General features: G+C 34.6%; 3 protein-coding genes across 4 annotated transcripts; all 3 read left to right on the forward strand.

Annotated features, from left to right (window-relative positions):
* The first annotated feature begins 1,135 nt into the window (after nucleotides 1-1,135).
* Nucleotides 1,136-5,162, forward strand: LOC122006840 (14-3-3-like protein B). Of its 2 annotated transcripts, none has more exons than XM_042562492.1 (7): nucleotides 1,136-1,319; nucleotides 1,423-1,729; nucleotides 1,811-1,898; nucleotides 3,114-3,223; nucleotides 3,304-3,452; nucleotides 4,788-4,849; nucleotides 4,992-5,162. In XM_042562492.1, the coding sequence occupies exons 1-7, from the start codon at nucleotides 1,247-1,249 to the stop codon at nucleotides 4,992-4,994; spliced, it is 792 nt and encodes a 263-aa protein (XP_042418426.1). In that variant the 5' UTR covers nucleotides 1,136-1,246; the 3' UTR covers nucleotides 4,995-5,162. The 2 variants fall into 2 exon arrangements, with proteins under 2 accessions (XP_042418426.1, XP_042418427.1); XM_042562493.1 differs by having other exon boundaries at nucleotides 1,137-1,319; nucleotides 4,791-4,849.
* Nucleotides 5,163-7,650: 2,488 nt separating this feature from the next.
* Nucleotides 7,651-14,127, forward strand: LOC122006841 (ubiquitin-conjugating enzyme E2 36-like). Its single transcript, XM_042562494.1, has 8 exons — nucleotides 7,651-7,860; nucleotides 8,044-8,071; nucleotides 8,198-8,284; nucleotides 8,412-8,470; nucleotides 12,991-13,032; nucleotides 13,111-13,184; nucleotides 13,703-13,800; nucleotides 13,888-14,127. The coding sequence occupies exons 1-8, from the start codon at nucleotides 7,825-7,827 to the stop codon at nucleotides 13,923-13,925; spliced, it is 462 nt and encodes a 153-aa protein (XP_042418428.1). The 5' UTR covers nucleotides 7,651-7,824; the 3' UTR covers nucleotides 13,926-14,127.
* A 3,473-nt stretch (nucleotides 14,128-17,600) lies between these two features.
* LOC122006842 (interactor of constitutive active ROPs 4-like) lies at nucleotides 17,601-20,460 on the forward strand. Its single transcript, XM_042562495.1, has 4 exons — nucleotides 17,601-17,846; nucleotides 19,060-19,160; nucleotides 19,264-19,396; nucleotides 19,472-20,460. The coding sequence occupies exons 2-4, from the start codon at nucleotides 19,147-19,149 to the stop codon at nucleotides 20,258-20,260; spliced, it is 936 nt and encodes a 311-aa protein (XP_042418429.1). The 5' UTR covers nucleotides 17,601-17,846; nucleotides 19,060-19,146; the 3' UTR covers nucleotides 20,261-20,460.
* The last annotated feature ends 6,767 nt before the right edge of the window (nucleotides 20,461-27,227 follow it).

Here is a 27,227-nt window from a genome sequence, read left to right on the forward strand (position 1 = left end):
TTTATCAGATTCAGACTATTGATATACATGTTGATCTTACCATGATAACTTATAATTGAGTGATTAAAATTGATTTTATTAATGATGACAAGTGATGATAAGGTGAAGATCCCAAACTCTATCTAAAAAATTTACCTGATTATAGATAATGAGAAGATGATTATACATATATATGTATAAATGTAGAACTTTAAGAATAATCCTAAAGTTGTAACAAAAGATGATGATTTATTCTACTTCCTTGACTTCTGCAATAAGATTAAATTCATGCACATCTTTCTTGAGTATCCACTTAGCCATTTGACTAATTTGCTACATTCCTTGGTCTCCAGTTTTGCAGACACAGGGATCCTTTTGATATTACTGTTGATTTTGGACTTTCATAGAGTTGCTCAGAGATCTCGACGTGCTGATTTTCTGGTTTGTTTTACTTTTGTTTCGCTGTATTTACATTTTTGTATTTTTGTTACAGATGTCGTTTATCTATATAATAATTGTAGTCTATGGATAGATATATATAATTGATACATTTCGTGGTTATGTTATTTCTATTTTATGTATGTTCCAGCCGTGTGGGCTGATGAATATGTTGTTTATGTTTATATAGTGTGATGTATGTATGTATGCTTCATATTGTCACCGGTACAGGGGAGATGCTGCCGGATTTTTGTCTGGCAGGGACTCCTCTGGGGACATGACAAGAAAAAATTTATCAGTTTATCTTTTCGAGTAGAGTACTTGATTTAGTATTGAGGATCGGTGAAAAACTTTCATTAATTGGACCAGATTAATCATTTCTAAGAATAGTCAGATAGTAAAAATTGAAACTTGAGTTATAAAAAAAATAAAATTATGATTATAATGACCATAATTATAATGATAAAAAAGATAATACAATTGATCTTGCATAGAAAGAAGTCGATGGCAGTTGCGGGAGAGGAAAGTATAATATAACAAGAATTTTTATAGAGAAAAAATATAGGATAAAAAATAATAATTAGCTATTTAAATTTTTTCCATTTACATTTTAATTTGTGGAAGAGATCGAAAATTTAACACATTTTTAAAAAAATCTCTTTGATTTTTTTTTCAGTTTCTACACACGCACACAAAAAGAAGCTTCTATTTATTTGATTTCTTTCACCGTCCAGACCGCTAATTTGTTCCCTTGTCTTCACCGAACCGAAGGCGAAAAGCTGAGGGCAAGAGAAGGCGATCGCGGCGAAGAGTTCCCACTCGATCGGCAATGGCGTCCCAGAAGGAGAGAGATGACTTCGTGTACATCGCCAAGATCGCTGAGCAAGCCGAGCGCTACGATGGTAGGTCTTCCGGTCTGGAATCTTAGGGTTTCCATCCATTTCTTTATCATGTCTTTGGGATTTCTGTGTGGCCTCCCGATCTGATCCGTGCCGATCGACGCAGAGATGGTAGATGCTATGAAGAAGGTTGCGAATCTCGACGTCGAGCTCACTGTGGAGGAGCGGAACCTGCTCTCGGTGGGCTATAAGAATGTGATCGGTGCAAGGAGGGCTTCTTGGAGAATCCTCTCCTCCATCGAGCAGAAGGAAGAGGCGAAGGGGAACGAGAACCACGTGAAGAACATCAAGGACTACCGGCATAAGGTGGAGACGGAGCTTTCGAATATTTGCACCGATATTATTTCCCTGATCGATGAGCACCTCATCCCCTCAGCTTCGGCCGGCGAAACATCTGTATTCTACCACAAGATGTCGGTTATATACATAAGAAATCACCTTGGTGCTTGATGTTCTTTTCATGGGTCACAAAGTTTATTCTCGTTTTGTCACAGGAAGGCCGATTACTATCGTTACCTGGCAGAGTTCAAAGCTGGAGGCGATAAAAAAGAAGCTGCAGAGCAGTCCTTCAAATCGTATGAGGTAGTTTTCATTTTTCTTCCTCTTCCATATTTTATTTTACGTAAGAGCTTGCTTTAACTGACGAAATATGGTACTATTTTTAATTACACGTCCAAATTAACATCTGTTTTCAGATCTATTTCTATTGGAGCTAGTTGATATCCTATGAGTTTGATATATTTGAAGTATTTATTTTCAGGAAAGCTTTATTACGATAAGATAGCATTACTGCCTATTCTATGTACTCTCTCTCTCTCTCTCTCTCTCTTATTTTTCTTTATAGTTTGTACGAATAATTTCAAAATGTATGTTTAAACATGATAGTTTGCCCGTGGCATATGCTGAGTTTGGAAAGTGTTCCTAACTTTTTACAATCACAGAAACACATAGTAGACAACAGAACTGAGTACTTGTCACCCTGTGTGGGGTTTCTTCTTTCTGCATTGTTACTGAATGGGTCTGAGTTGTGTTTTTTTTTTATTCTCTTCAATATTTGACTTCTGAATGTCAATAACTACTATACTTCCATTTGACTTTTTGACTATGCATGATGTTGATGCAGAAGGATTATTGTGTATTAGGTTTATTTATTGATCCAATGGAGCCTATCCTCTTCATTGTACGTCTTTGCTTTTGATAAATGAAATTGTGTTTGTTCAGAAGTCCCATGAATGTGTTTTCTTGTTATGCTCAGAAACAGAAGTTTGCACTATTATTGCAGACAAGCCCTTTGGAGATAGTTAGTTTTGCATTTGGATTTATACCTTGGTTAAAATAGTTTGTTTTGTTCTATACTTAGGTATTTGGAGACCAACCAGAAATTCAAGGGAATATGTAGCTCTCCTCAGTATGCAGCTAAATACATAAATTTTATATATCTCAAAATCATTAATTATGAACAACTAAAGCACTCTGTTGGTTTTTACTTTTGAGCAAATTGAAGTCTTGAACTCTGAACTGCTAGAGGATAAATGATGCTAATGTTTGTATGTTACCTAAGGTGCAATATGCTAAGGTGCAATATGGAGTTAAGATTCCTGTAATATGGCTAGTGGATATAGCATACATTTATGTGTTATGAGTTTATCACATTTTTTCTTTTGCTTTTTTGGATAGTCTCTGATTTTTTTTTATTGTCTCTCAATTCTTGGAATTATTGATTTATTTGTTTTGTTCCTCTTCTAAATTTTACATTTCTTTACTATTGAATTCTTTTGCTAAACTATGGGCTTTTAGGCTGCCACAAAAGCAGCTGAGTCGGACCTTCCTCCTACTCATCCGATTCGATTAGGGTTGGCACTGAATTTCTCTGTTTTCTATTATGAAATCATGAACTCACCTGAACGGTAATTTCTATCAAATTCAGCTCTTTAGATATATGCTTATCATCTGATTCAGACTCTGTACACAATGTATCTAAATACAGGGCTTGCCAACTTGCAAAACAAGCTTTTGATGAAGCTATCTCCGAGCTTGATACACTGAGTGAAGAATCATACAAGGATAGCACTTTGATCATGCAACTATTGAGGGATAATCTTACTTTGTGGACTTCCGATGTCCTTGAAGATGGAGGTAATTGTTGATGATTGTGATTGTTATTCTTGCATGCATTATGAAGGGAATATTTGCACAATAAGCTACTAAATATTGTGGTGTTTTTTACATGTTAAATATTGTGCCTTTTTTAATAAGGAATGTTGCATGTTATTGCTTAACAATTCAACTTTACCTACCACCAATTCAAAGATTAGCAGGGTTATAATATTCTGTTTAGTGCCTTAGTAACACCCTTTTCTCTGTACCTGTTCCCATGTTTTTGTACTTAAAAATAGTAGCATATAGCATTTCTTGTCTTGCGATGCTTTTTTGCTTGTTTCATTTCTCTCTCCCTTCTATTCATCTATCGAGGTAAGTTTGGAACTGCTGGATAACATTATTGATTCTGTCAATTGGCCTTATTCCAATCAAGAGAGACAATCAATTAATCAACAAAAATAATGCATATAAATATAAGTATATAAGAGAAAATAAAACTTGGAGGCAAGTTGAAGCTGCCAGAGCTCATAGTCGTAAAACAGACCAAACCCTTTCATGTGGATATGTTTCTGATCTTTTACCCCTAGGAATAGGATAGTATCAAGCTTACTTCTATGCAACATTTTATTGTAGAGGCTTGTAGTAGATCCTTTCAATGTTGAGTGGCGTAGTAAATATTGTTTTGAAAATATTAAAAAATTATGGGAGGACACTAGAGAAGTTTCTATCCTTCTTGGTTAGAACTTTTCAATGGTGTATTGATTTGAACCTTTAGAATGACTCCTCTTTTATAAGGAGCAAATGTCTCTAGAAGACACCCGTTGACCAAGGTGGTGTTCTTCCTAGGAGATGTTCCCTTTTTATAATAAAAAATCGAAATAAATAGTTAATTTAATTAAAACGGTACTAGATTCTTTACTTTTGAGTTTGACAGAAAAAAAACACCAACAGGTAGATGATGGTATTGGAAATTCGTTCAGAGAGTACAAGGGTAACCCATTTAATATTTGTACTTAATGTTGGTCTCTCTCTTTGAAAATTCATGTCATTCTTTTCCGTTAATCTTTCATTTTGTATTGCTAAGCTTTTGAGAATTTGGGTAATTAGTTTTTTCTACTATTAGATGAATCTTACTGCTTAAATTTGTACTCATCTGGCTAAAAAACAATCACTTGAACTCACATCCCCGGAATTCTCAACTTGTTTTGCTGGAGTAAGAGCTTGGTTCGCAACAGAGGACTCAACTCTGGTCTTGAAATATTCACTCACAATATGTTATAAAAGAGATGGGTTTGAAATAGTGTTCGAAATCTTTGGATGGGTTTCTTTAAGAGTAGCCAAAGATGCTTAATATTTTTTCGGCGATTTTAGCAGCAACTGAAGACGGTACAAAGGAAAACCATGGGAAGCCTGCTGCACCTGAAGAGGCAGAGGTAGGTTTTCCCCTGAACTCCATTAATACGCTCATCGAATTGACTCCGCGTTCAACTTCCTACACGACATAGAAAGTTCCTTCTCTATTTTCATGTTCTATGGATGGATGCTAAAATTACGTTTTGGGGGGGATTTCTGCAGTGAAGGTTTGATGAACTGGAACCTGTTGGAGGAACATCCTTAGGCGATCTGTCATTTTGTTGCCATTTGTCTTTAGTTTTTCTCTGTTATCATTTCTAACTTGATTTAAGAATTTTGTCAAAACTTGGATCAGGCATTTGATATGTTGGAGAGTTGCATTGATTTCCTGAATTTTCTTCGCTACAGTCTCTTATCATTGGAATTTCTGCTGAAGCTATGAAATCAAATTTTGCAATATGTTTTTTTTTTCAATTCAGGAAAATTTCACTTAGCCTTTTGAATTTATGATCTATCTAGGATGTCCCAAAATATATATGTTTTAATTTTCTTGGATCAATGAGATGAATTTTGTTCATCCAATTGAATAATAAAAAAGGGCAATTGTACGAAATTTTTGTCATAGGGATTCCGGGAAAAGATCCATTTAATAGTAATCAAAAATGTATTTTAATGCCATCTTTTATGTAACAAATGTTGCCTTCCAATGGACCAATTAACAGCATGATAAAAAGAAATCGACAAAAGGAACAGAGATAACATTTTAATTCCACCTCCAGTTTTTGGTTTTTTTATAATGCCCCTAGAGATTTGAATTTTTTTGCTTTGCTGCTAAGCATATAGATGAATTAAATAATCGTACGTAAGTTAAGTGTGAATTTATTTGTTTATTTTCATTCACTATATATAAAGTCAATTATATATATATATATATAGAAGTGTTATCTTGACGGTAAATTCGAAAAAAATTCCTAATAATATTTTAACTTTACATGCCGTCTCTATATTAAAAAAATTTTATTTTCACTCCCTGCATATAAAGTTTCATTTACTTCAATTTTCTCGTGCAAATATCATTATTTAATTGCCTTTCAAATTTTTTAGGTATAAAAAGTCCAAAAATGAGTATAATTTCTCTTAAATTCAGCACTTTAAATTAAAATACAGTATAATGTTATCAAAATTTAGCACTTTAAATAAGAATTCAGTATATTTCCATCAAAATTGGTCCCTCATATTTCAGTATATTTTCTATCAAATTGAACATAATCTTTTTTTCCTCCTTAATATAATTCCTTTTAAATTCAGCATAATTTAAAGAAAATCTAATATATTTTCTATCTAATTGAATATCATTTAAAGAAAATCTAGTATATTTTTTATCTAATTAAAGTGGAAAAAAAGTCGTGCTCAATTTGATAGAAAATATACTGAATTCTAATTTAATGTGTTGAATTAAGAAAAATTATACTCATTTTTAGACTTTCTATACTTGAAAATATCAGAGACAATTAAGTAAATTAGTACCTATTATTTTGGACTAGGGAGTAGAAACAAAGATTTTGGTCAATGAGACTGCATGCAAAGTTGAGTTTATGATTGGGGACTGCATGCAAATTTACCTTTATCTTGACGAATGTGACTCTCATTGAGTCCGAGGTTTCAGTCAGGGCATCTCCAATAGTTAAAGCTTTGAATGAGCTTTTTTGAATATTTCAATATGCCACATCAATATTATAAAAACTCATTGAAATATTTCTAATGGTTAAAGCTCTAAGTGAGCTTTTTTTGTAATTCTCTCCGCTTGTAATTACATGGCTCATGCGCATTAATTCTCTCCACATGTAATTGCATGGCTCATGCACATTAATTTTCTCCCTAAGTGGACTTATTATTAATTATTTATAAAATGAAACATTATAAAACATTATGACAATCATTGACATTAATTATTAGCTCTATGTTTAAGAGAAAAAAAAGCAGGTTTGAAAACTCAAACCTGCTCTTAAATTAAAACCCCAAACCTTATATACACAACCATAAAAGCTCTTTTTGGTGAGGTTTTTTAATTTTACAAACCTCTAATAAAACTTGCATTGGAGATGCTCTCAGGATGAGAGTTTGAGGTTTCAGTCAGGTTCCGAATGTCTTGACTCAATGAGTCGTCCAACCGTCGTCTAAGAAAAAGATAGATAGGATAACAATCTTCTATATATATATATATATATATATATATATATATATATATAATATCGGGGTTAATGTTCATAAATAAATATTTGAAAATATTCATGAATAAACTCAGTTCAAAAATTTGTAAATAGATAAATTAAATTTTAAAATGAACAAATAAAATTATAATATCTAACTTACTAATCAAATAATTTTAGAAATAATAAAATTTTAAATAATCACTTAAATTTAATTTCATAAAAAAGAAATTAAACTAAATTTGAATATATACTTTATTAAATAAACTCGAACAGCGTAAAATTTAACTAAGCTTAGTTTGTATGTGTTAGCCCAATGTTAACTTTTAATAATAATAATAATAATAATAATAATAATAATAATAGTAGTGAAGCGAAGCGACATGGCATGACCTTATAAAATTTATTGGCAAAATGATAATTTTAAAATTTAAAGATTTCAAAAAATAATTAACTGAAATTCAAATAGCTTCGTTAAAAAAAATAAAAAATTTAAATCTACATAACGAATTCTTATTAGTTTACTCGGATTTTGAATAGTTGAAATTCCCATAATATAGAAACATTTTATAATTAAGATTTAAAAATTACAGAATTTAAGGGGTGAAACGAAATATATCCAAAAAAAAAACAAAAAAACTCGTGGAAAATATAGTTTTACGAATGGAGCTTTGTATTAACGCCATCCCAATCGATTCGATTCGAATCGATCAAGACGAGGCGAGGTTCTTTTGACTTGCCCTTTTGCGCTTTACCTTCCGCTCTTTTTCTTCTCCAATTCCTCCGATCGGACCGCGAGAAGCCTTGAGAGCGCAGCAGGGGGCCTGATCCGTATCATCGTCCTGATGGCCAACAGCAACCTTCCTCGCCGGATCATCAAGGTAAGCCCTCTACTAGATTCTTTCACTTTTGTTCTTTCCGTTCCTCTTCTCGCCGATTTGGCAAGATCAGCTCCAGGGAATAGCATCGAAGGTTGTTTATCGTTCTACTAGGGTTTCCTTTCATTTGTGCTGAGAATGTGCGCTTTAATTTGTTTTTGATTTCTTATCTTGTCGGTCTGTCAGGAAACTCAGCGACTCCTTAGCGAACCCGGTATGTTTTTCTTTGTTATTGATTAGTGTTAAGTATTTTCAGGGCGGTGGGTAACTGGGTATTATAGTGTTTCGTCTTGGGAATTGTTGATCCTGTTTGGTTTTTGCGACTCTTTATCTTTTGCAGCTCCCGGCATCAGTGCATCTCCGTCCGAGGATAATATGCGCTACTTCAATGTGATGATACTCGGGCCAACACAGTCTCCATATGAAGGTGACGACTTACGAGTTATTTGAGTACCTTGGCTTGGTTTCACTTGTTAATGATATGAATGTCGATCTGAAACTTTGAAGTTATTTTTCTTGTTTGCATTTTATTTTTTTGTTTTGCTTACCATCAGGAGGAGTTTTCAAGCTTGAGTTGTTTTTGCCTGAAGAATATCCCATGGCAGCGCCAAAGGTAAGATATCCCATAGTTATAGTCTTCTTCCAATCTCAGTCGGAAGCCAATTGTTGTAGATGCTTCCAGTTGTTTCTTTTCTAGATATAAACATTTAGCCATGCTAGAACATTTAGCCATGCTTGAGTTGTTTATTAAAAATTTGAGTTTAATATGAGTTTATTAAAAATTTGAGTTTCTAGATATCACATTTAACTCCTTTTCTGAACAATTTGAGTTTATTAAAAATTTATCAACTTTCTGCTACTTTTTGGAACCTTTAATTTTTCAGCTTAATGCAACTTATCCGAAAGAAATTAATATGCATAATTTGTAGCTTGAAAGTCTTGATATAATAACATTAAGTTGAAAATTTGACTATTGTTTAATTTTTGTTATCATGTAAATTACTATTAGGACCATTTTCTGCAAATGTGATATGTATAATAATTCAAGCACCCAATATAGCTAAAAAGTTTTACAAAAATGTTCATAGTGAATTTAATCAAGGTATTCACTGATATTACTTTTTTGCCCTACCTCGAAAGTTAGCATATATATGAGGTTCATTATTTAGTACAATTACTTGTCCAACATTGCCATGCATCTCTTTATTTCCCTTCAGTTCTTTGTGGATTTAGATTGTGAGAATGTGTGGACAAATTATCAGTAGTAAGTTGACACCCAAAATGCTTTTTATATTAGGGTCACCTTTACCAACAATTTTACTGAATGTTTAGCATCTTGGTCAATTTCAATGGATTCGTACTTTTTGCACCTTGATTAAGTTGTGCTTTGGTAACTCCCAATTCTTAGTGGATTCAGATTGTGAGAATGTGTCGACAAATTATCAGTAGTAAGTTGACACCCAAAATACTTTTTATATTAGGGTCACCTTTGTGAACAATTTTACTTAGCATCTTGGTCAATTTTAATGGCTTTGTTCTTTTTGATTAAGTTGCATCCAAGAAATTACTGTGTTGATGTGCTGTTGTAATGTCAGGATTAAGTTTTTTTGCCTATGACGGATCTAAGATATTATTTCAACTGAGTATTGTGTGATGCATTTACAACAAGGCCCTTTGGTCAGATCATTTTCATCCTGTTTTGAGTTTTCATTTTTATGAAAACAGAAAATTTTCAATTGGGTTTTGTGTGATAGATTTATTACAAAACCCTATTTACTCAGATCATTTTCATCTAGTTTCAAGTTTTCAGTTTCATGGAAACAGAAAACAATTTTCAAAGATGTGCTTGGTAAGTTGATTTCTTTGAAATGATATCCTGAAATATTTGATAAAAAAAGTGTATTATGATATAACTAAATTAATTATATAAAAATGTTTATTTTATATTATATTATTATAACAAAATCGTGTTATAATACAACCAGGTTATATTAGATTTTTTTTGTTATGATATTAAATGACATATTAAATTTTTAACATAGTAGGATTATGCTATTATAATTCTGATAAATATCGTTTATAAATTTTCTATATTTGTTAATATTGTATATTATTGATAAATAGTATGAAAGTGTATATTATCATAAATAATATAACATAATATAGAATTATTTCTTATTATATTCTCATCTTTTAGGTCTCATTTCATGAAATCAAATTACCAAATACATTTTCCAAAACTGTTTAATATTTTTCAGAAAGAAAAAGTTGAACTGAATGAAAATGGTCCAACTGTACAGTGCCAAATATCTCAAGATTTCTTTTCTTCTAATGATAACTGTGCGATCCACCAAATCTATATATTTTATGCGATTAGTATTTCCCTTGGACATGATTATACATTTGGGGAAAAAAACATCTAGTTGGGGCAAATTTCTCAATTGATAGCCTATGGCAAAAGTCTATGCACTAACTAAGTTTTATCCCTAACCCCTGGGCAAGTCACTTATTATAGGTTTAGTAAACTGACAACTAGCTACACAAAATTTTCTCCAGTTTTTTTTATTTTAACTCCAGTTTAGTTTTTGTTATGCTTATGTTTTTTTTTTGGGTATAGATGTTTGCATTTTGGCATTTCTAAACTTATCTCATAGTAATTTTTGACTCTATAAGATCTGCTAGTAACCCAGTCCATGTAGTTGGATCAAACATGTCATGATGATGATATGAGATTTCCATTGTCATTATCTCCATAATGATTCTCATACTTTTTTTTAGTTTATAAAGACTAAAGGATAAAGTCTTGAAGTTTGCTAGTTAGGCTCTTTAGAAATCATTTTAGATGTTAAGATTATGCTCTAAACAAGTTAACTAGACATTTTTCTTTTAGTAAGAACTAATAAATTAAATTTATACCAGTTTGCCTCACCATTCCCCTTCTATCCAGGCCTGGTGTCTCTTTTATATAGTAAGAAAAAAATCTGGCATATCAGTGTTATAGGCACATTGGTTATAGAAAAACAGAGTATCTCATTTGATAATTATGGTATCCATAATGGCAAAACTAGGATTATATCTTGTTTTATCTTTTTCAACTTACCCTCTAGATTCTGTTTTTCCCAGCTCACACATGTGGGCTCTGCCAGTGCCATGACAGTGAAAGATTGCACAAGCCATGGCAGAGTGTCTTTATTGTCGCGCAAAGATGGAGCAAATGATGCTCAGTAAATTTGTTTGAACATTGAATTCTTTCACCTTTTAAGGGCCCAGATGCACCCACTTTCGGCTATTGAATGATGTGCGAACTAGGGGTTTTGTCTTTAAGTTTTGTTTAGGATTTATGACTTATATGAATGCATTGTAATTGAATGGAGCATGCTCCAACATAAAATGACTAGTCAATCGGAAGGGATCTGAGCTTCATGTGGGACTACCATGGACTACCACATTTCTCCACATCATGTGGGACTATGGATGTGATTCATCTGAGCTTCAATTCCTTTTATGTTTTGGAGGTAGAGATCCAGCTCTGATACCTAGAGACAAATCTTATCTAATGTGTTAGCTGTTCAATGTGTTTTACTATACTATGATCCACACAGGAGCCAATAATCTACGAATAATAATATCAATATATCATGCTTGCTACTCTATACCATGGTTTTGATCTGAAACCAGGTGTGGGCTTAGGTGTATGATTCAACCTTTTTTTTTCTTTTTCATATATATATTCTATGTTTTATTTTCAAAATGTTAGGCAGTGAAACATTTTTTGAATGTAAACTCATATAACTAAGTTGGATTAATCTTCAATTAGAAGTTGAAGAAAGTGAAAGTGCCTTTTTTTTGCATTCTGGCCTTTGAGGTTGTCATTTTTAAGTCAGTCTGGTCTTTGGTTTTGTCATTCTGTTCTTGTCAAACCTACTCATAAATACCCAGGGAACCTTGTAATTCTGGCACGCAGATTACAGATTATATTCCTGTCTTTTTTCCTTCTATTAGTTGTGATTGGAAGGATATTATCCATTTTGATGCTTTGTCCATCTGTTGAGAAACCTCTTTAATTGTGAAGAGGTGTAATCATCTTACCAAGGCCTCAAACTGCAGGATGAATTGCAAGTTCCTTTTTCTATCATCTTCATTATTGTTTTCTCTTTTTCTCCTTTTACTCCTTTTAGAATCAATATATGTCTTTTGGAACTCAACTTGATTGTGTTCATGGAACTCAATAAATTGGTTGTCTTAATCGATTGTCACTTTGGCAATAGCACTGAGGCTGCCTCTTGTCCAAATTCCAATTGAGTTTCCAGCTCATTTCCATTCAAACCCTGGGCTGTGCTGAATTTAAACCCTTTGAGTTTGTCCATGTTGTAACATGCTAATTACTTAGAACTGCAGAAATGAACTAGTTACATAGCCAACAAGACAAATATTTTGGCATCATGCATTTGTATAGGAAACAATTATAAGTTCATGTTTTTTTTTTTGCACAAGTTGTAGACAACAAATATAATTTGCCTATTGGAAAATTATAACAGGGCACGTCTCATGCTCTAGTCGTCTACAAAACTTGGGACAAATATAATTTGTAAATTGTATCAAGGTTTGAATTCTTATTCTGAGTTGGGGTATTAATCCTTAGTATGAATGAGACGTAATGGGCATATTGCGTGTTGGTGCTAGTTGGCGTGCCAGACCATAGAAGAGAAAGGGGAAAGAGCCGGAAGGTTTGCTGGAGAGGGAAAATGTGTGGGATCTAGATGAGGGAAGGTTTGCCTCCTTGTGTTAGATTCTATGTTGGAAGCTCAAGCTCGCCCATGTTTGATTCAACGTTGGAAGGCTCGCCTTGTGATTTCAAACCTCTATAAAAAGCACATTTTTAAAAAGTTTACCCATGCTAAATCGTTGGTTAATATTGTCTTGAACTAACATCTTGGATTTCATTTGTTGCTAGTTTTTTTTTGTAATAATTTGTGTTAAACTTTACTGTGGAGGCGTGGACTAGAGCAGCTTGCTACATTTTAAATTTTAGGCACAATTGTCTTCGGATCTTTGTTTCTTTTCACCTTTTAGCGTGATAAGAAGATCTGTTATTTGCAATAATTGACATTTTATAAAATATATTTGGAACAGGTCCGCTTTCTTACCAAAATATACCACCCTAACATTGACAAGGTAAGATGCTTTACCCTTCTTTTTTCGTTTATTAATTTATATAAAATGCAATTCAAATATAATGGAGTTGATGTGCAGCTTGGAAGAATATGCCTTGACATCCTGAAAGATAAATGGAGTCCAGCCCTCCAAATCAGAACAGTACTACTCAGGTGACATGATTGTTTTAGTTGGTAGTATGCATTACAATGGGATTTGTTTCTTGGGTGCCTACTTACTCTTTCCTTAGTAAGCAAGGGAAACAACTGATGCATTTATGAGATGGTTACGCCACAACATTCCATTAGCACAACATTTTATTCTTGACTCAACATTTCTTTATCCTGTTGCCAATACAGTCTCGTAAGTAAATTGGAATAATTTAAACAATGGTTTTCCTAGTCCTTTGTCTCACCTGACTTGTTATACTGTATCAAAATCAAGATTATGAGAAAGTACTTAATTGTATGCTTACTCCAAAAATCGTGGTCTTGTTCTTTCTAAAACTCAATGTTAAGGCTTAAGGACACTTGTTTTTTATGCTTTGCAATTAAAGCAATCCTTGGATCTCTACCTTACTGATCTAAATATTCATCCTCCCTTAAGTCTATCTAAATCGTATTTAGTTTGAAAATAATAATTCTTTAACTTCATTTTCTAAATTGCACTTTCTATTACTTTAACCCCTCAGCATTCAAGCGCTTCTTAGTGCCCCAAATCCAGATGACCCTCTCTCCGAGAACATCGCCAAACATTGGAAGTCGAACGAAGCAGAAGCTGTCGAAACAGGTAGTTTGCCATTCTCGGTCTGAGTACTTAATGTAGTTCATTTCAAGTTGCTTGTCTTGACTCCCATGAATCGATCGGACAATGCAGCAAAAGAGTGGACTCGTCTGTACGCCACAGGCGCATAAAAATTCAATGTAGACCACTGCAGTAATCTACCCACAGCGGAAGTTTATTCATCCATATATTAAGATGTTGACAATGAACAAGGTGTCGAGAAAATGCTGTTATATATCTTCTATAAGCAACTCTTCATGTAGTTGCCAAATTTCAAGCTTGTATCCCCTACCGTCTCTTTACTTGAAAGTTTTATCATGCCATTAACACTAATTTCTCAGCTCGCGCTTGTGGAAATACCCTCTGCAATTGTTTTGGTTATTTATTTGTCTTCTTTGTTCCTACCACTAAGCTTTTACATTTTTTCGCCCATGTTTCTCTTTGTTTGTTGTTACTTTTTTTTTTTATTATTTTATAGATCTGTGTTGGGACCATCTATATATTTAGCGTGATGGACGGCTACCTACATCATTGAATTAATGGCCGTAAATGTAGAGGTTGTGGTGATCCTGTGACGGGATATTGCTAGGTCCAGCGCGAGATCCACTGTGGGGTCCTTCACATGCAGTCTTGCCTTTTAAAATCAGGAACAGAGTTTGAATTAATCTTGAGCTCGATCAATCGTAATCATGACTGTCTTCGATTTATCTTTCTTAATGTACCTTCCGTCCTTTATGTGGCAAAAAAAGGTGAAGTGTTTGTCCCAGTTCTCCCTTCAGTCCGTCTATGAATTATGGAGAAGATGGTAAGTGAATGGGAGGAGAGGTGGAGAGGGGTGAATTATATTTTAAAATTCGATCTGACCTCATATGACCTCATACAACTATCTATTTACAATCTCAATTAGGTCCGCGAGGACGACGTTCCCTACTTTATGTGCCATGAGCATGGGTCTCATCACGTGACGCATGTAAAGCGATGAGAGCTTTATAAATACAAGGGCAAAAATTAAATAGGTGTTCTTGTATTTTTGAAATCATCCAGATATGTCTCACTTTGATTTTAGTGTTTTATCCTAACATAATTATCAAACTATTCTTGATTATATTATTTTCATTACGATGTCTCACATGTATTTCTTATTTAAATTCTAAATCAAGAGCGCATGTTAGCGGCTGCAAAATCATAATATTAAATAATTATAATAAATACGATTTTATAATTACAATAATTAAGTTGTAATATAGTTGTAACAAATATGATTTGATGATATCTGTTACGCAGCTATAGTAATTATAAAATTATAATTGTTACAATATAAATATTAGATAAACTTTTAGAAACCATCACTTTGACTCCCGTTGAATTACAAGATGCATAATATCAAATCCTAACTCATTCAGTGATCTACATTTGTTATCGGGTGTAACCTGTAACAACTTAATTGTAGGAGAAAAAAAAATCATTTAAAGTCTTTTAAAAGATTTCAGAGAATTTTAATTTTATTTATTAAAGTTATTTTTCAAGCTATTACAATATGTGTAGTAGTTACAGTTAGTTTCATAACTGTTACAATACGCTCAATCGGTTCATGATTTAGACGAAAGATATAGGCGGGATAATAGTAAAATAATATTAAAAGATAATTATGTTATTTTATATGGGATGGAGTAATTTGTTTAGAGGCTCGGTCCCTCATCCATAAAAGAGTAGCCTAAGGATGAACCACTTATAATGATAGTGGAATCATGGTCATGATCTGGTCGTAATTGATTGTGATTTCTCTCTGTGTTCACTATCCTACTAGGTTATAGTTTAGGTCGGGATGGATGGTAGGAGGTCAGTCCTTGCTCGACGCCCAATAACCTAACCACTTCGGATAATTTTCGGTCACCGTCATCATTTAAATTATAATTTAGGGGGGACAATAATCGTAATTAATTATAATTACATCGCGACCTTCATCTAGACCTTCATCTAACTGTAATTATAAATAGTGCATCCTGAGTTTTTTTATGAATCAGAAATCTGATCTCATTTCTTCATCCTACACCAAACCTTTAGCTAAAGAATATAACAAATTAGCATGGTACACTATTAGTTGTAACCACTGCAATATACTAGTAATTGAATCATCACGTAATTTACTTATTAATCCATGCCGGACGCCACCAAAAGTTTGACTCTTGAGGCCTAAAACAGGAGTGTTAAATCAATTAATCAATCACATAACCTAATTTGTTGTGCACTCGCAGGAGTCATTTTTTATTGTTTACTTTGTTAAAGCATAAACAAAAAATTAAACATTTTTTTTTAAAATATGGAAATTTTGAAAAATAAGGAAAATATTAAAGAATGTTCGGACCACATCTATCTATTAGCTCTCAAGTAATATTTTAATATTAATTCTCATGTTTTTTTTTATTTTCAAAGAAATATGCTAGAAGTCTAATTAGACCATGCGATGTAGGTCAAGATCGTGGCTTGAGGTTTTGGCTAATTTAAATTATGTTGCGTATGCCCAATTATTCTATTAGGTTTAAACTAGATACTATTGAGTTTAAATTAGATGTCGAGATCTGATCTATATAGATCTAACCATTGGATTAAGCCTAGTATTTTATGTAAAAGATCATACGTTAACTCTGGACATCTCAAAAATTGATCTTTGTTCATTTCTACAAATATATTATATAATGACTAGTTAGACTATGCCTTGAGAGCTATAGATTAAGCCAAGTATGATCTATAAGATGAGTCTATTTTGTTTTAATTAAAAAATTTTAATAATAAATATTTTAAAATAATATTTAATAAAAATTAGCTTATTTTTTTATTTTTAATTCTTTTATATTACTAATAATCCTCCAACATATGAAGCCTCACAGATTTAGTTCGACAGAAAAAAAGTTGAGCATGCTCGTGCCATTACCATACCATGTTCGAATCCGGATATAACTCATTAATATCTACGGTTGTGCCTCTTTTAATTTTTTTTAATGAGTCATCAAGGGACATGAATGATTTTTTTTTTTGTTATTTTAAAATGCTCTTGATGTGCCAGTGATTTATTTAATAAATTATTAAAAAAAATCAGTTTGTATATTTTAAACTTTTATTCCATGTATTATTATATTTACATTAATATATTTAAAAAAAAAGTAATTAATCATTAGAACTCCTAACATTATCTTTTTAAAAAGATGAGCATGTTTTGAATTACTGATAAAAAAATAATGTTAAATGGTCAAAATTTGATCAGTCATAATGATGGTAAAAGGAAAATATGTTCATCCTTAGCGTCCCCGTCAATTCATCCCAGGGTTAACATGGAGGAGGTAAATCACTGACGGTTACTAGTGTTTGAAATAATGACTAGTACATGAAGGAGACATTTACCTCGGCTTTATCAAGATTTGAACTCCAGATCTCATGATGATAATATTTCATGTGCTAATTATTAGAATCATCCTAAAAAATCTGACCCGTCATAATATATACATGCATACATGTACCAGAATTCGATTGAGGTTGCAAATTTATAAGGATTTACTCTACAAAAGCAGTAGTAAGACTAAGACAACTGAGAAACCCCACACTTCCTAAAAAACCGGAGAAACAGCAAGATCCTTTGGAAATCTATTTAGTGGTTTACTATATTCTAGATTCCAACGCCACCCTTTTTATTTGTTTTTATTCTTTTCAAACAACCTCGATTCAAAAATCCAAGCCCAAAAGCACGCTCCAACCACTCTCCATTAATTACTCTGTTCAGCTACAAACAGCGCACTCCAGCCCACACCATCCATCTCCCACATGCTCACCTTCTGCCACAAGATGACAGCACCCTCAGAAGCTGTTCTCGATTAGCAGACAACACTCGATCCAGTCTCTGCTCTCTGCTTCACACCACTTCTCTTCTTTTTCCTCCTCCTCTTCTTCTTCTTCTTACTGTCTCATCCTCTCCGAGCTATGGAGATCTCAGTGTCTCCCTTGGAGCATTTCTTGGGAGGCGACGGAACTGGTTTTAAAATGTTTTCACCCTTTTAGAGGTTTGCGGACTCGATCACTCTTCTTCACTTTTTCTTTTACCTTTCTGTTGTTGTTGTTGTTGTTCTTTTTTCACTCTTAGCAAGTATTCATCAAAGACTTTCTTTTTCTTTTTCTTGTGAAGAGGTTTGTGTGAGATGAGCTTCTTACTTGTGATCCTCCTTGAGCATGTTGAGAAAGCAATTTCTTAAACTTCATAATGTTTCTTTTTGGAGTTCTTCAAAAGATTGGCTTTTTAGGTGGAGTTCCTCTTTTCTTTTACCTCTATAAAGGTGGCTTGCTTTAGATCTTGTAAAATATTCTAGAAAATGAATTTTGATTTTAATAATCAGCTCTACACCGTTATGAATTTCTCTGAAGAAAGTACTATCATAGATCGTTAATATGTAGTTCTTCCAAGAAAAAAAAAATAAAAAGAAGTAATGCATTGATAAAAGCTGTATCTATTTTGTGGTATTTTAGAGGTTAGTACTGTGACTTCTTACATTAGGCATTAGTAGGCAGATATGATTCATCATGTCTCACTCCCCTTTTGAACTGAGATCTCTCACAATTGTCAATAAGAGGTAATTCGATGTTTTAGGAGCTCATGGATGGGAGAGAGCCTACCGATCCAGGATGCTCACAAGAGCAGTAATGACGGCATTACAGCCGGTGATAGATCGAGATGTACTTCGGTTCATCCTAGGGTAACACCTAAGTTGGTGAAACTTTTGTAAATTGGTAGGGGTCATTCTCAAGAGTCACCAATTTATCTACAAATAAGACTAATAGCATAGTCATTAAGGAGAACTCAAATAGATTCTCCATAGAATTTCTTCCCTTTTCTTTCTCTTAGTGTAATTCTTCTTCTTCTTCTTCCTCTCTAACACACAAACACATTAAGGTCTCACACTTAACATATTCATCGTGTTTCACAATGGATCATTTCAAATGTAATTTGAGCTTCCTATTGGGATATGGCCAAAATGTCTATTAAAGAGGGAAGGAAGGTGATTTATAAAAGTTACTTATATTCTGAAAGCTTTTGTTTTGGTAGGTTTTTCTTTGTTAGGAGAATAAGACTTTCAAGAAAGTCATGGTAATTGTCTTCCTATATAGAATTGTAGGATTTGATTTGTCCCCAAATTTGATTGTTATATTCAAATTTTGTTTGGTTGAAGTTTTTAAAAGGACCTCAATCCTCTCACTCAAAGGGTTCATAATATATTGTAGGTTCGTAGTTACTTATCATCGAAAATCTTTCGATATCGGTGTTGCAAGGAAGGTGCGAGCCATTTTTGATCTTCGTAGCTCGGTGCAATGTCGAGGGCTAGGTAATGTTTTCTCTCCACGATCTCTTGTTCAATCGACTAGCTCCAAAAGTGGAAAAGGGTGGCAAATTTGACTTTCTTTTGTTCAAATTGTGTTTGTCACCAGAGGAACGCATTTGCACCAGCAGCAACAGCAGTCTCCGCGAGTTCCCCTTCACCTCAAGAACACAATCAGTCCTGAAGTTAACAATAGTCTTCATCTCCGAGCAACAGTTGATCAAAGCCTAAAGCTTAAGGAGGTATCCTGTGATTCATCTTCTCACTAGTGGCTAAAGATCCAATAATAACACTTGTGTTTCTTCACACAAACACAGAGTAAATGCGGTGCTAAGGCGGATGATCTAGCAACCAAATTGAGCAAAGCCCGGGAAGAGCTCGAGAAGCTTCGTGATCGATTGGACTCCGCTGAACTCGCCAAGGAAGATGCTGAACAAGCACTCGACAAGGCCAAGAAACAGATCTGCTCTGCTTCTGCTTCTGTTCATACTCCCCAAGTAGAAGAACCACACCAATCATTGGAGCAAGAGTCAAAGCCTAGTGATGATGGCAGTGAAGGAATTTCAATGGAGAAATTGGAAGAGCAAAGGAATGATGTGATCATGGAGCTGAAAGCCATGATATTGGAGAAAGATAAGAAAGTGGAGATTCTGCTGGAGGAGAACATGATCTTCAAGCGAAAGTCCGAGGAAGAAGCTACGAAGCTCTTGGAGGCAGCGCGAGCCAAGGAAGAGGAACTCGAGGCTAAGATAGTCTCCATCGAAGCGGAATTGAAGGAGAGCGAGGCGAGAGCCGGGAAGCTAGCGGTGCGGTTGGCGGTGACTGAGGGAGAGAAAGAGACGGTGGAGGCGGAGATGAGGAGGATGCGGGTGCAAATGGAGCAATGGCGCAAGGCGGCGGAGACCGCCACTGCACTGCTGGCCGCGGGGGAGGGTGGGTTCATGGTGGAGATGGGAGGAGGAAGGCGGTGCAGGTCGATGGACAATCATCTCGATGGTTGGGGATCGCCGGCGGAGATGGGGGAGGAGGAAGGGGGTAGAGGGTGGAGAAAGATGGCCGGAATGCAGATGCTCGGAGAGATTTGGAAGAAGAGGACGCATCACTAGGTGAAGAGGAAGCTGCACTTAAAAGATGAATACGTTTACCCCTAGTATCACCGTCAGCCCTCAGGACACTTATAGGCCTACTTTGTCTGTTGACTTGGTTGTGCTGTTTATTAATTATTTTTGATGTTTATCGACCAAATTGTTTTGGGTTGTGGAACTTTTTCTTTTGAAACCAAATTATAAGTTTTGGTGTTTGAGCATTTTAGATGAGTATCAGATCATAATAGACTTCTAATCTCCTGCATATATGAATTTGCACATTTTTATAAATTCTTTCACAATGTAACTGGTTTTCATCGAAGAAATTATTATTACATATTCTTCATACAAGGTGAATAAGGCATTGGCTGGTAGATAGGCATCTCTGATCCTAAAGCCAAACTTTATTCCTCCTTTATAAATCCGTAATTGGTGAACAACTAAATAATATATATTCTTGTATCTCCAGTACCTATTAACAAAAAGTATACTGTCTATTTTTCATATATAGTACTTTTTTTTTTCTCTCTAGTAGGAAGGCATCTTTGTTCTAGCATCCAAATCGTAACTACATGACTGGATTGAATATAAGTTTTCTACATTGTCCGCACCCAAGGTTTCTTAGGGTTGGCTTGCCTAAAGAAATTATAAGCCTTAGTCACTCCACCATCATGCTCAAACCAATAAGTCATTCTCTATGTAGCGTCAGCTAATAGGACGAGGTCTCGAATATGTAATAGTCGCTTGATCAATGGAGAATCTGAGTGCATCACCTTTCAGACATTCACTCTCCTTAAATAGGTGTGGTGTATATATATAATTCCTAAACTCTAAAATTAAAACCCTAAATGGCTAAACCCCAAGTTTAAAAATATAAAAACAAACAAAAAAAATATTGCGCACCTCACAGTGCACAACATAATAACTGCATGTGTGTGCGCGCGTGTCTATATATATACCATGAGTATCTTAATTTTTTTATATTTTTTTTATGCTTAATACTATAACTTAACCCTTAAACCCTAAAGATAAAATTTGATTGATATAACCGGGAACTTGAAAAAACATAAAAAAAAAATAAAAAAAAACTTGAGTTATGATGGGCGCGATCAATCGCGTACGGTGCAGACACCCATCATAACATATTCATGTGTATATATAATATAATGATATGCTGAGCGCCGGAACTGTGCGCGCCTGTGAACGCCCAGCGTATCTTTAGTTTTTGATATATTTTTTAAAAAATATATGTTGTTCGACGGCTTCTGCACTACTGTGAGCAAAATTCGACGTGAGCTATCTAACGCAACTAAAATCTAATTTGTTTAATCTTTCTCTCATCTACATACAACAACTTTTCTCTTTTTTCTCTTAAATTTAAATAAGCAATTTTTCTCTTTTTCTTCTTAAATTAAAATAAAATTCTTATTTCTCTCTCCTATGATTGCATGCAACAATTACTGTAGTACTTATTTTTAAAGGTGGTGTAGCTGTTACAACGTTGTAGCATCTTATATAGTAGCTACTACATAATAACTATTACACATTGTAGCATGCAGCTTCTATTGTATAGCTACTACATCGTTTTAGCAGCTACTGTACCATTGTAGCTGCTACAATGGGTAGTTGCTATAGTACCATTGTAGTAGCTACTATACCGTTGTAGTAGCTACTACATAGTTGTAGCAGCGACTGCATCGTCGGAGAAAAAGTTGTTGAGTTTGAATCTTGGTCGTTGCATTTATATCCCACATATTACGACTCCCAATTGATTGACCTTACCTCCAATCGATTGTCATGTCAGATCCGAGATATCCAGCCATCCAAACCTCACAACGACACTTTTCTTCGTCACTTAATCGATTAGCCAATCGACTACGGGCCTTTTTAGTTGACCACCCAATCGATTACGAAGCCACTGTTTGCTTCCGAGCTTCTCCTAATCGATTACCTAATTTATCACGCTCTCATGAGGAAGCTATTGTACTTCACAAAAAAACTCCTCTTGATTGATCAACTGATAGATCAAGAAGCTATTGTCTGTCGTGAAGAAACGGGCCCAATCAATCACTTTACTAATTGGTGCAGATCTTGATCGATTACCCAATCGATCCGAGCCCTTTCTGCTTCGCGAAGATATGCTCCCAATCGATCCACTGATCGATTCAATTTTGGCACAATCGATTACCTAATCGATTGCCCAGCCCTAACTCACTTAACCCAAGTCTAGGGTTCCTTTGCCCAACCTCCGGTCAATTGTGACCTTTAAGGACTTCTCTATTAAGTGTCCGGTCAACCTTTTGACCCACTTGGATTTTGTTAACTTTCTGTTGGACTTTTGATCACCAAGTGCAGTTCTTCTTGACCCACTTGAATTTTCCTATTGCCTAACTACAATTAGGACTTTACCTTGCCAACATACGGTCTCCCTTGATCCACTTGGACTTCCCTTTGTCTAACCGCAGTTAGGGCTTTTCTTGCCAACGTCTGATCCTCCTTGATCCACTTGGGCTTTGCTTGCCTAACTGCAGTTAGGACTTTCCTTGTCAACGTGTCATCTTCCTTCACCCACTTGGACTTTCCTTTGTCTAACCACAATTAGGACTTTCTTTGCCAACATGCGGTTCTTCTTGACCCACTTAGACTTTCCTTGCAAACATGTGGTCTTCTCTGACCCACTTGGACTTTTCCTTTTCCTAACCCTTGAGTAAGGACTTGCCTTGCCTAACCTCTACTTAGGACTATGCCAGTCAAGTACCGGTCCTCCTTGACATACTTGACCTTTCTCATATGTTGTCCAACAATATATTGTACAAACATGTTGTCCATAATATACTGTCCAAACATTGAAACTCAAGCTTGAATATACTTGAGCTTAGTCAAACTGGCCAACCTTGGCCCGGGGAATGATTGCATCAACAATCTTCCAATATAAAAGATCTTCTTCATGAAAACAGAGTAGCCTCTTACAGACTTTAGCAACTCAAAAAATAGGTCAAAAAATGAATACACATATTGTTATTGAACTCCTAGCTTCAGGGTGTTATTTATAGCATTTTAAGAAAAGTTATCATTATGCTGATGTGGCTTGGAGACACCTCTAAAGCCATCCAAGGAATCTTTAAGTGGATAAAATGCTATCCTCATCAAACGGTAATTCTACGGTTATTGTTCACTCGAGGCACCTCCGATCAGTTGAGGCGCCTCATCTACTATTCATCTGAGGCACCTCCAATTCAATGGAGGCATCTCTAGCTTCGCTTGTGACAGAAGCACTGCTAGTGCTTAAGGTGCCTCCAATCCCTTTGAGGCGCCTCAAGCCCTGTTCATCCTAATGGTCAATTATTCTTTTCCTTGAGCTCGTTTGGATGATGCTCCGGTCATCCGGAGTTAAGCTCACATGAACTCAACTCTGACATTCTCCTCAAGCAGGCTTCCTCCTCTGCTTCTTGTTCCTTAAACACTCCGTTCGCATCATTCTCATCCATCGGTGTACTCTTTCATAGTTTTTCATCCCTCAGATGCACTAAGTCTACTGACTCATTTCTTGTACCATCTTTCTCGCTCGCTGCATCTTTCGCTAGACTTATTGTGTTCCTAAGTCCCTGCACACTCAGACACAAGACATCAGACATATAGGGTCTACCTTAATTCAGTTGATAACATCAAAACTAACTCGAGGTACTTATAGTAGTGAGTGAGAAAGATGATATAGGAAGAGAGTCAACGAGCTTAGTTCATCTGAGAGAAAAAGAGTTGAGGAAGAGCACACTAGTGGAGTGAGAAAGACATGTGTGACACATCTGAGGGACGAGAAGTCAGGAGAAAGACTGCTCGAGGAGAGGGATAGAGTTGGGTTCGGGTGAGTGATAAACTTAATTTTGTCATGAAATGGGTATCAAAAGAATTAAGTGACTAAATTCATTCTATACTAATGTGGCATAGAGATGACTCAGGTCATCTCCCATTGAATGCAACGATGAAATGATAACCATAGAATTGTATGTTGTTTATCTTTTGGATTTTTGATATGAAAATGGGGTTTTTTGGATTTTGATTCTAAACTTAACAAATAAGATAACAAAACAAGTATGAAATTTACCCTAATGAAATGAATAACATCCTATCTACCCATTAATAGTGATTTCACAATACATTACCACTCTACGCTACGATTTCACCATCAATAGAATTAAACTAAGGAATGAAATAATAAGACATTAAGGGGGCGTTTGGTTAAATGATGGGAATCACTATGGGTATGGATTTGATAGTAGGATGGAATGGGAATAGGAATGGAAATGAAACCCATCAAGTTATATGAGTTTAGTTGATTCCCATAAATTTAGTAATCATTTCCAAAATGTCATTCCCAAACCCACAATCCAAACACTATCTTTTACTATCATTCCATTCCCTCATTCCCAAACCCATCAACCAAACACCCCCTAAATGAAACTAAATCTAATGCAATAAAAGAGATCCTATCTATCTATTAATCATGAACTCACAATATACTGCCACTCTATACTATAGATTACACCATTAACAGATCCAAACAGATTGAAAACTAAACAAGAGCAAAATAAAAACATAACAAGAACAAACTGAATTACAAAGATTAGATGCATGAGGGATCAACCAACCATTCATCATATGGAAAGAGATATATAGCTCATATAAATGAAAAAAATTTAACAAAGAAAATTCAGCAAAATAAAATACAAGAAAAAAATCAAGAAACAAAATTCAGCAAAAGAGAATTACAGTATTCTGCAAACAAAAATTGTTGCAGGACTCTCCTGTAGTAAACAACAAACAAAAATTTCTATGGTAAACATCAAACATAGTTCTGTAAATGAGAACTACAATAAACAACAAATAAAATTCAGCAAAAAAAAATTCTTTATAACATGGTATATATGATAAGTATTTCCACGTAATTAAGGTATAAAAATTGATGCATATCATTCTTGTTTATGACAATCAACACAGGTTGTTTTTCAAAATAACCAAGGCAAGGCTTCTACTGGTAGTCGTGGCCAAGACAATGTTGTCGTTGGCAGTCGTGGCCAAGGAACGTCAGTAGCGGCCAAGGTAGGACATACGTGACCAAGGCAGAACTGTCGCAGCAACAGCCTAGGTAGCAACTGCAGCGCGATTTGGTCGCATGCACGGCCAAGGAGGCGATCAGTCGTTGCAATTTGGTCGCTCACGTGGCCAAGGCAGGTGCTGCCTCAAGTGATTCTATGATCACGCAAGTATCCACGGCAGTGGTCATCAACAAGAGTAGTCATAACAAAAGGAAGAAGACTAAATTAAGGATTACCTATTAGAGAGGAACAAAAGGTGGCGTTTGGTTTAGAAATTTGGGAATAAGGGAATGGATTCATTCCCAAACCTTGTGTTTGATTGATGGGAATAGAATCAAGATTTTGGAATGAAATCCAAAAACTTGAGTATGGATGAAACCTACCCATTCCCTTCGGTTTTGATAGAATGAGAATAAGAATGAGAATTAAGTTTTGGACGAAAATACCCTTAGTCAATTTCTCTTTCATTTCACTCTCTCTCCTTATTTTTTCTCATCATATTTTCTCTCTCCTCATTCTATCATCAAACTTTCTCTCTCAACATAATTTATCTCTCATTATTCTCTCTCATAACACATTCTCTATCATTTTATCTCTGTATTCTCTCTTATCACACACTCTCTCATTATGTTCTCTCTCTTCATTCTCTCCTTATTTTTTCATCCTACTTTTTCTCTGATCATACTTTCTCTCTCCTCAATCTCTTTTACCATACTCTCTCTCCACATTTTCTCCCATCACCCTTTCTCTCTCTTCATTTTCTTTCATCATACTTTCTTTCTTCATTTTCTCTCATCACACTTTCCCACTCTTCATTTTTCCCATCACACTTTCTCTCTCATCACATTTTCTCATCCTACTTTCTCTCCTCAATCTCCCATTTTCTCTTATCATAGTTTCTCTCTCTTCATTTTTTTCCCATCACTCTATCTCTCAGTACACTTTCTCTCTCATTATACTTTTTCTCTTCTCAATCTCTCCTGTCATGCTCTCTCTTCTCATTTTCTTTCATCACACTTTCACTCTCTTCATTTTTCCCCTCACACATTCTCTCTCATCATATGTTTCTCTTACATTCAGCTGTCTCTTTCATTTAATCTTTTCTCTTATTTTTCTCTAAGGTTAAAAAAGGAAATTTAGGTTCATTCTGATTGAAAATATTCAACTAACCAAACATTATTTTTAAGAATGATACTCAAGCTCATACTCATTCTCATTTCATAATACTATGATACACATTCGCATTTCGATTCCTAGGAGAGAATCAAACGTCACCTTAGTCTTGGGCGACGAACGAAAACAAGTCAACAAGTCGACACGGAGACACAAACAACACAAATAGGGATTTAAGTTATTAAAATAAAATTATTTAATATTTTTTTAATTTATATAAATTTAAAACATAATTTATTTCTGTTTAAAATTTTATAAACAGATTTTTATACGAATAAAATTTATTTCGTATTAGATTCTTTTCCTAATCTGAATTTACTTTTATTTATAAAAATTTATTTTATAAATTTATTTTTAGTTCATTTTAAATTCTATTTCAAATATATATATATTTTATTTATGTACACTGAATTAGTAATTTCATAGTAAATCTTTTTTTAATTTATTAAAATTTAAAATAAATTTTAATACCATTTTAAAAATCGGTTTCTCAAGCTCTATTTTCTACCCACTGGCGGTACAAACCGTGGAATATAGATCTACAACTGCAGCAATGCTCTTATTTATTGCATTACTTCTTCAACTCCAAAATCAGTGAACGAACATGCACGAATCGATTAATAAGTAGATAACAACGAATCGACACAATTTAACAAGGGATCTTACGGCAAATATCTATGTGATCGTCTCAGTGTTTTATTAACAACAGTACCTAATTACGA

Source organism: Zingiber officinale, chromosome 7B, assembly GCF_018446385.1.
Source record: "Zingiber officinale cultivar Zhangliang chromosome 7B, Zo_v1.1, whole genome shotgun sequence".
Classification (NCBI taxonomy): domain Eukaryota; kingdom Viridiplantae; phylum Streptophyta; class Magnoliopsida; order Zingiberales; family Zingiberaceae; genus Zingiber; species Zingiber officinale.

Excerpts from the sequence above, each read along its gene's own strand:
- LOC122006842 (XM_042562495.1), top strand. Across the intron at positions 19,397-19,471 it reads AAAGCCTAAAGCTTAAGGAG|AGTAAATGCGGTGCTAAGGC; the intron begins GTATCCTGTGAT and ends ACACAAACACAG.
- LOC122006841 (XM_042562494.1), top strand. The coding sequence starts at position 7,825 with ATGGCCAACAGCAACCTTCCTCGCCGGATCATCAAG. Across the intron at positions 8,072-8,197 it reads GCGACTCCTTAGCGAACCCG|CTCCCGGCATCAGTGCATCT; the intron begins GTATGTTTTTCT and ends TATCTTTTGCAG. Across the intron at positions 13,033-13,110 it reads ACCACCCTAACATTGACAAG|CTTGGAAGAATATGCCTTGA; the intron begins GTAAGATGCTTT and ends GTTGATGTGCAG.
- LOC122006840 (XM_042562492.1), top strand. The coding sequence starts at position 1,247 with ATGGCGTCCCAGAAGGAGAGAGATGACTTCGTGTACATCGCCAAGATC. Across the intron at positions 1,730-1,810 it reads TCTGTATTCTACCACAAGAT|GAAGGCCGATTACTATCGTT; the intron begins GTCGGTTATATA and ends GTTTTGTCACAG. Across the intron at positions 3,453-4,787 it reads CGATGTCCTTGAAGATGGAG|CAGCAACTGAAGACGGTACA; the intron begins GTAATTGTTGAT and ends CGGCGATTTTAG.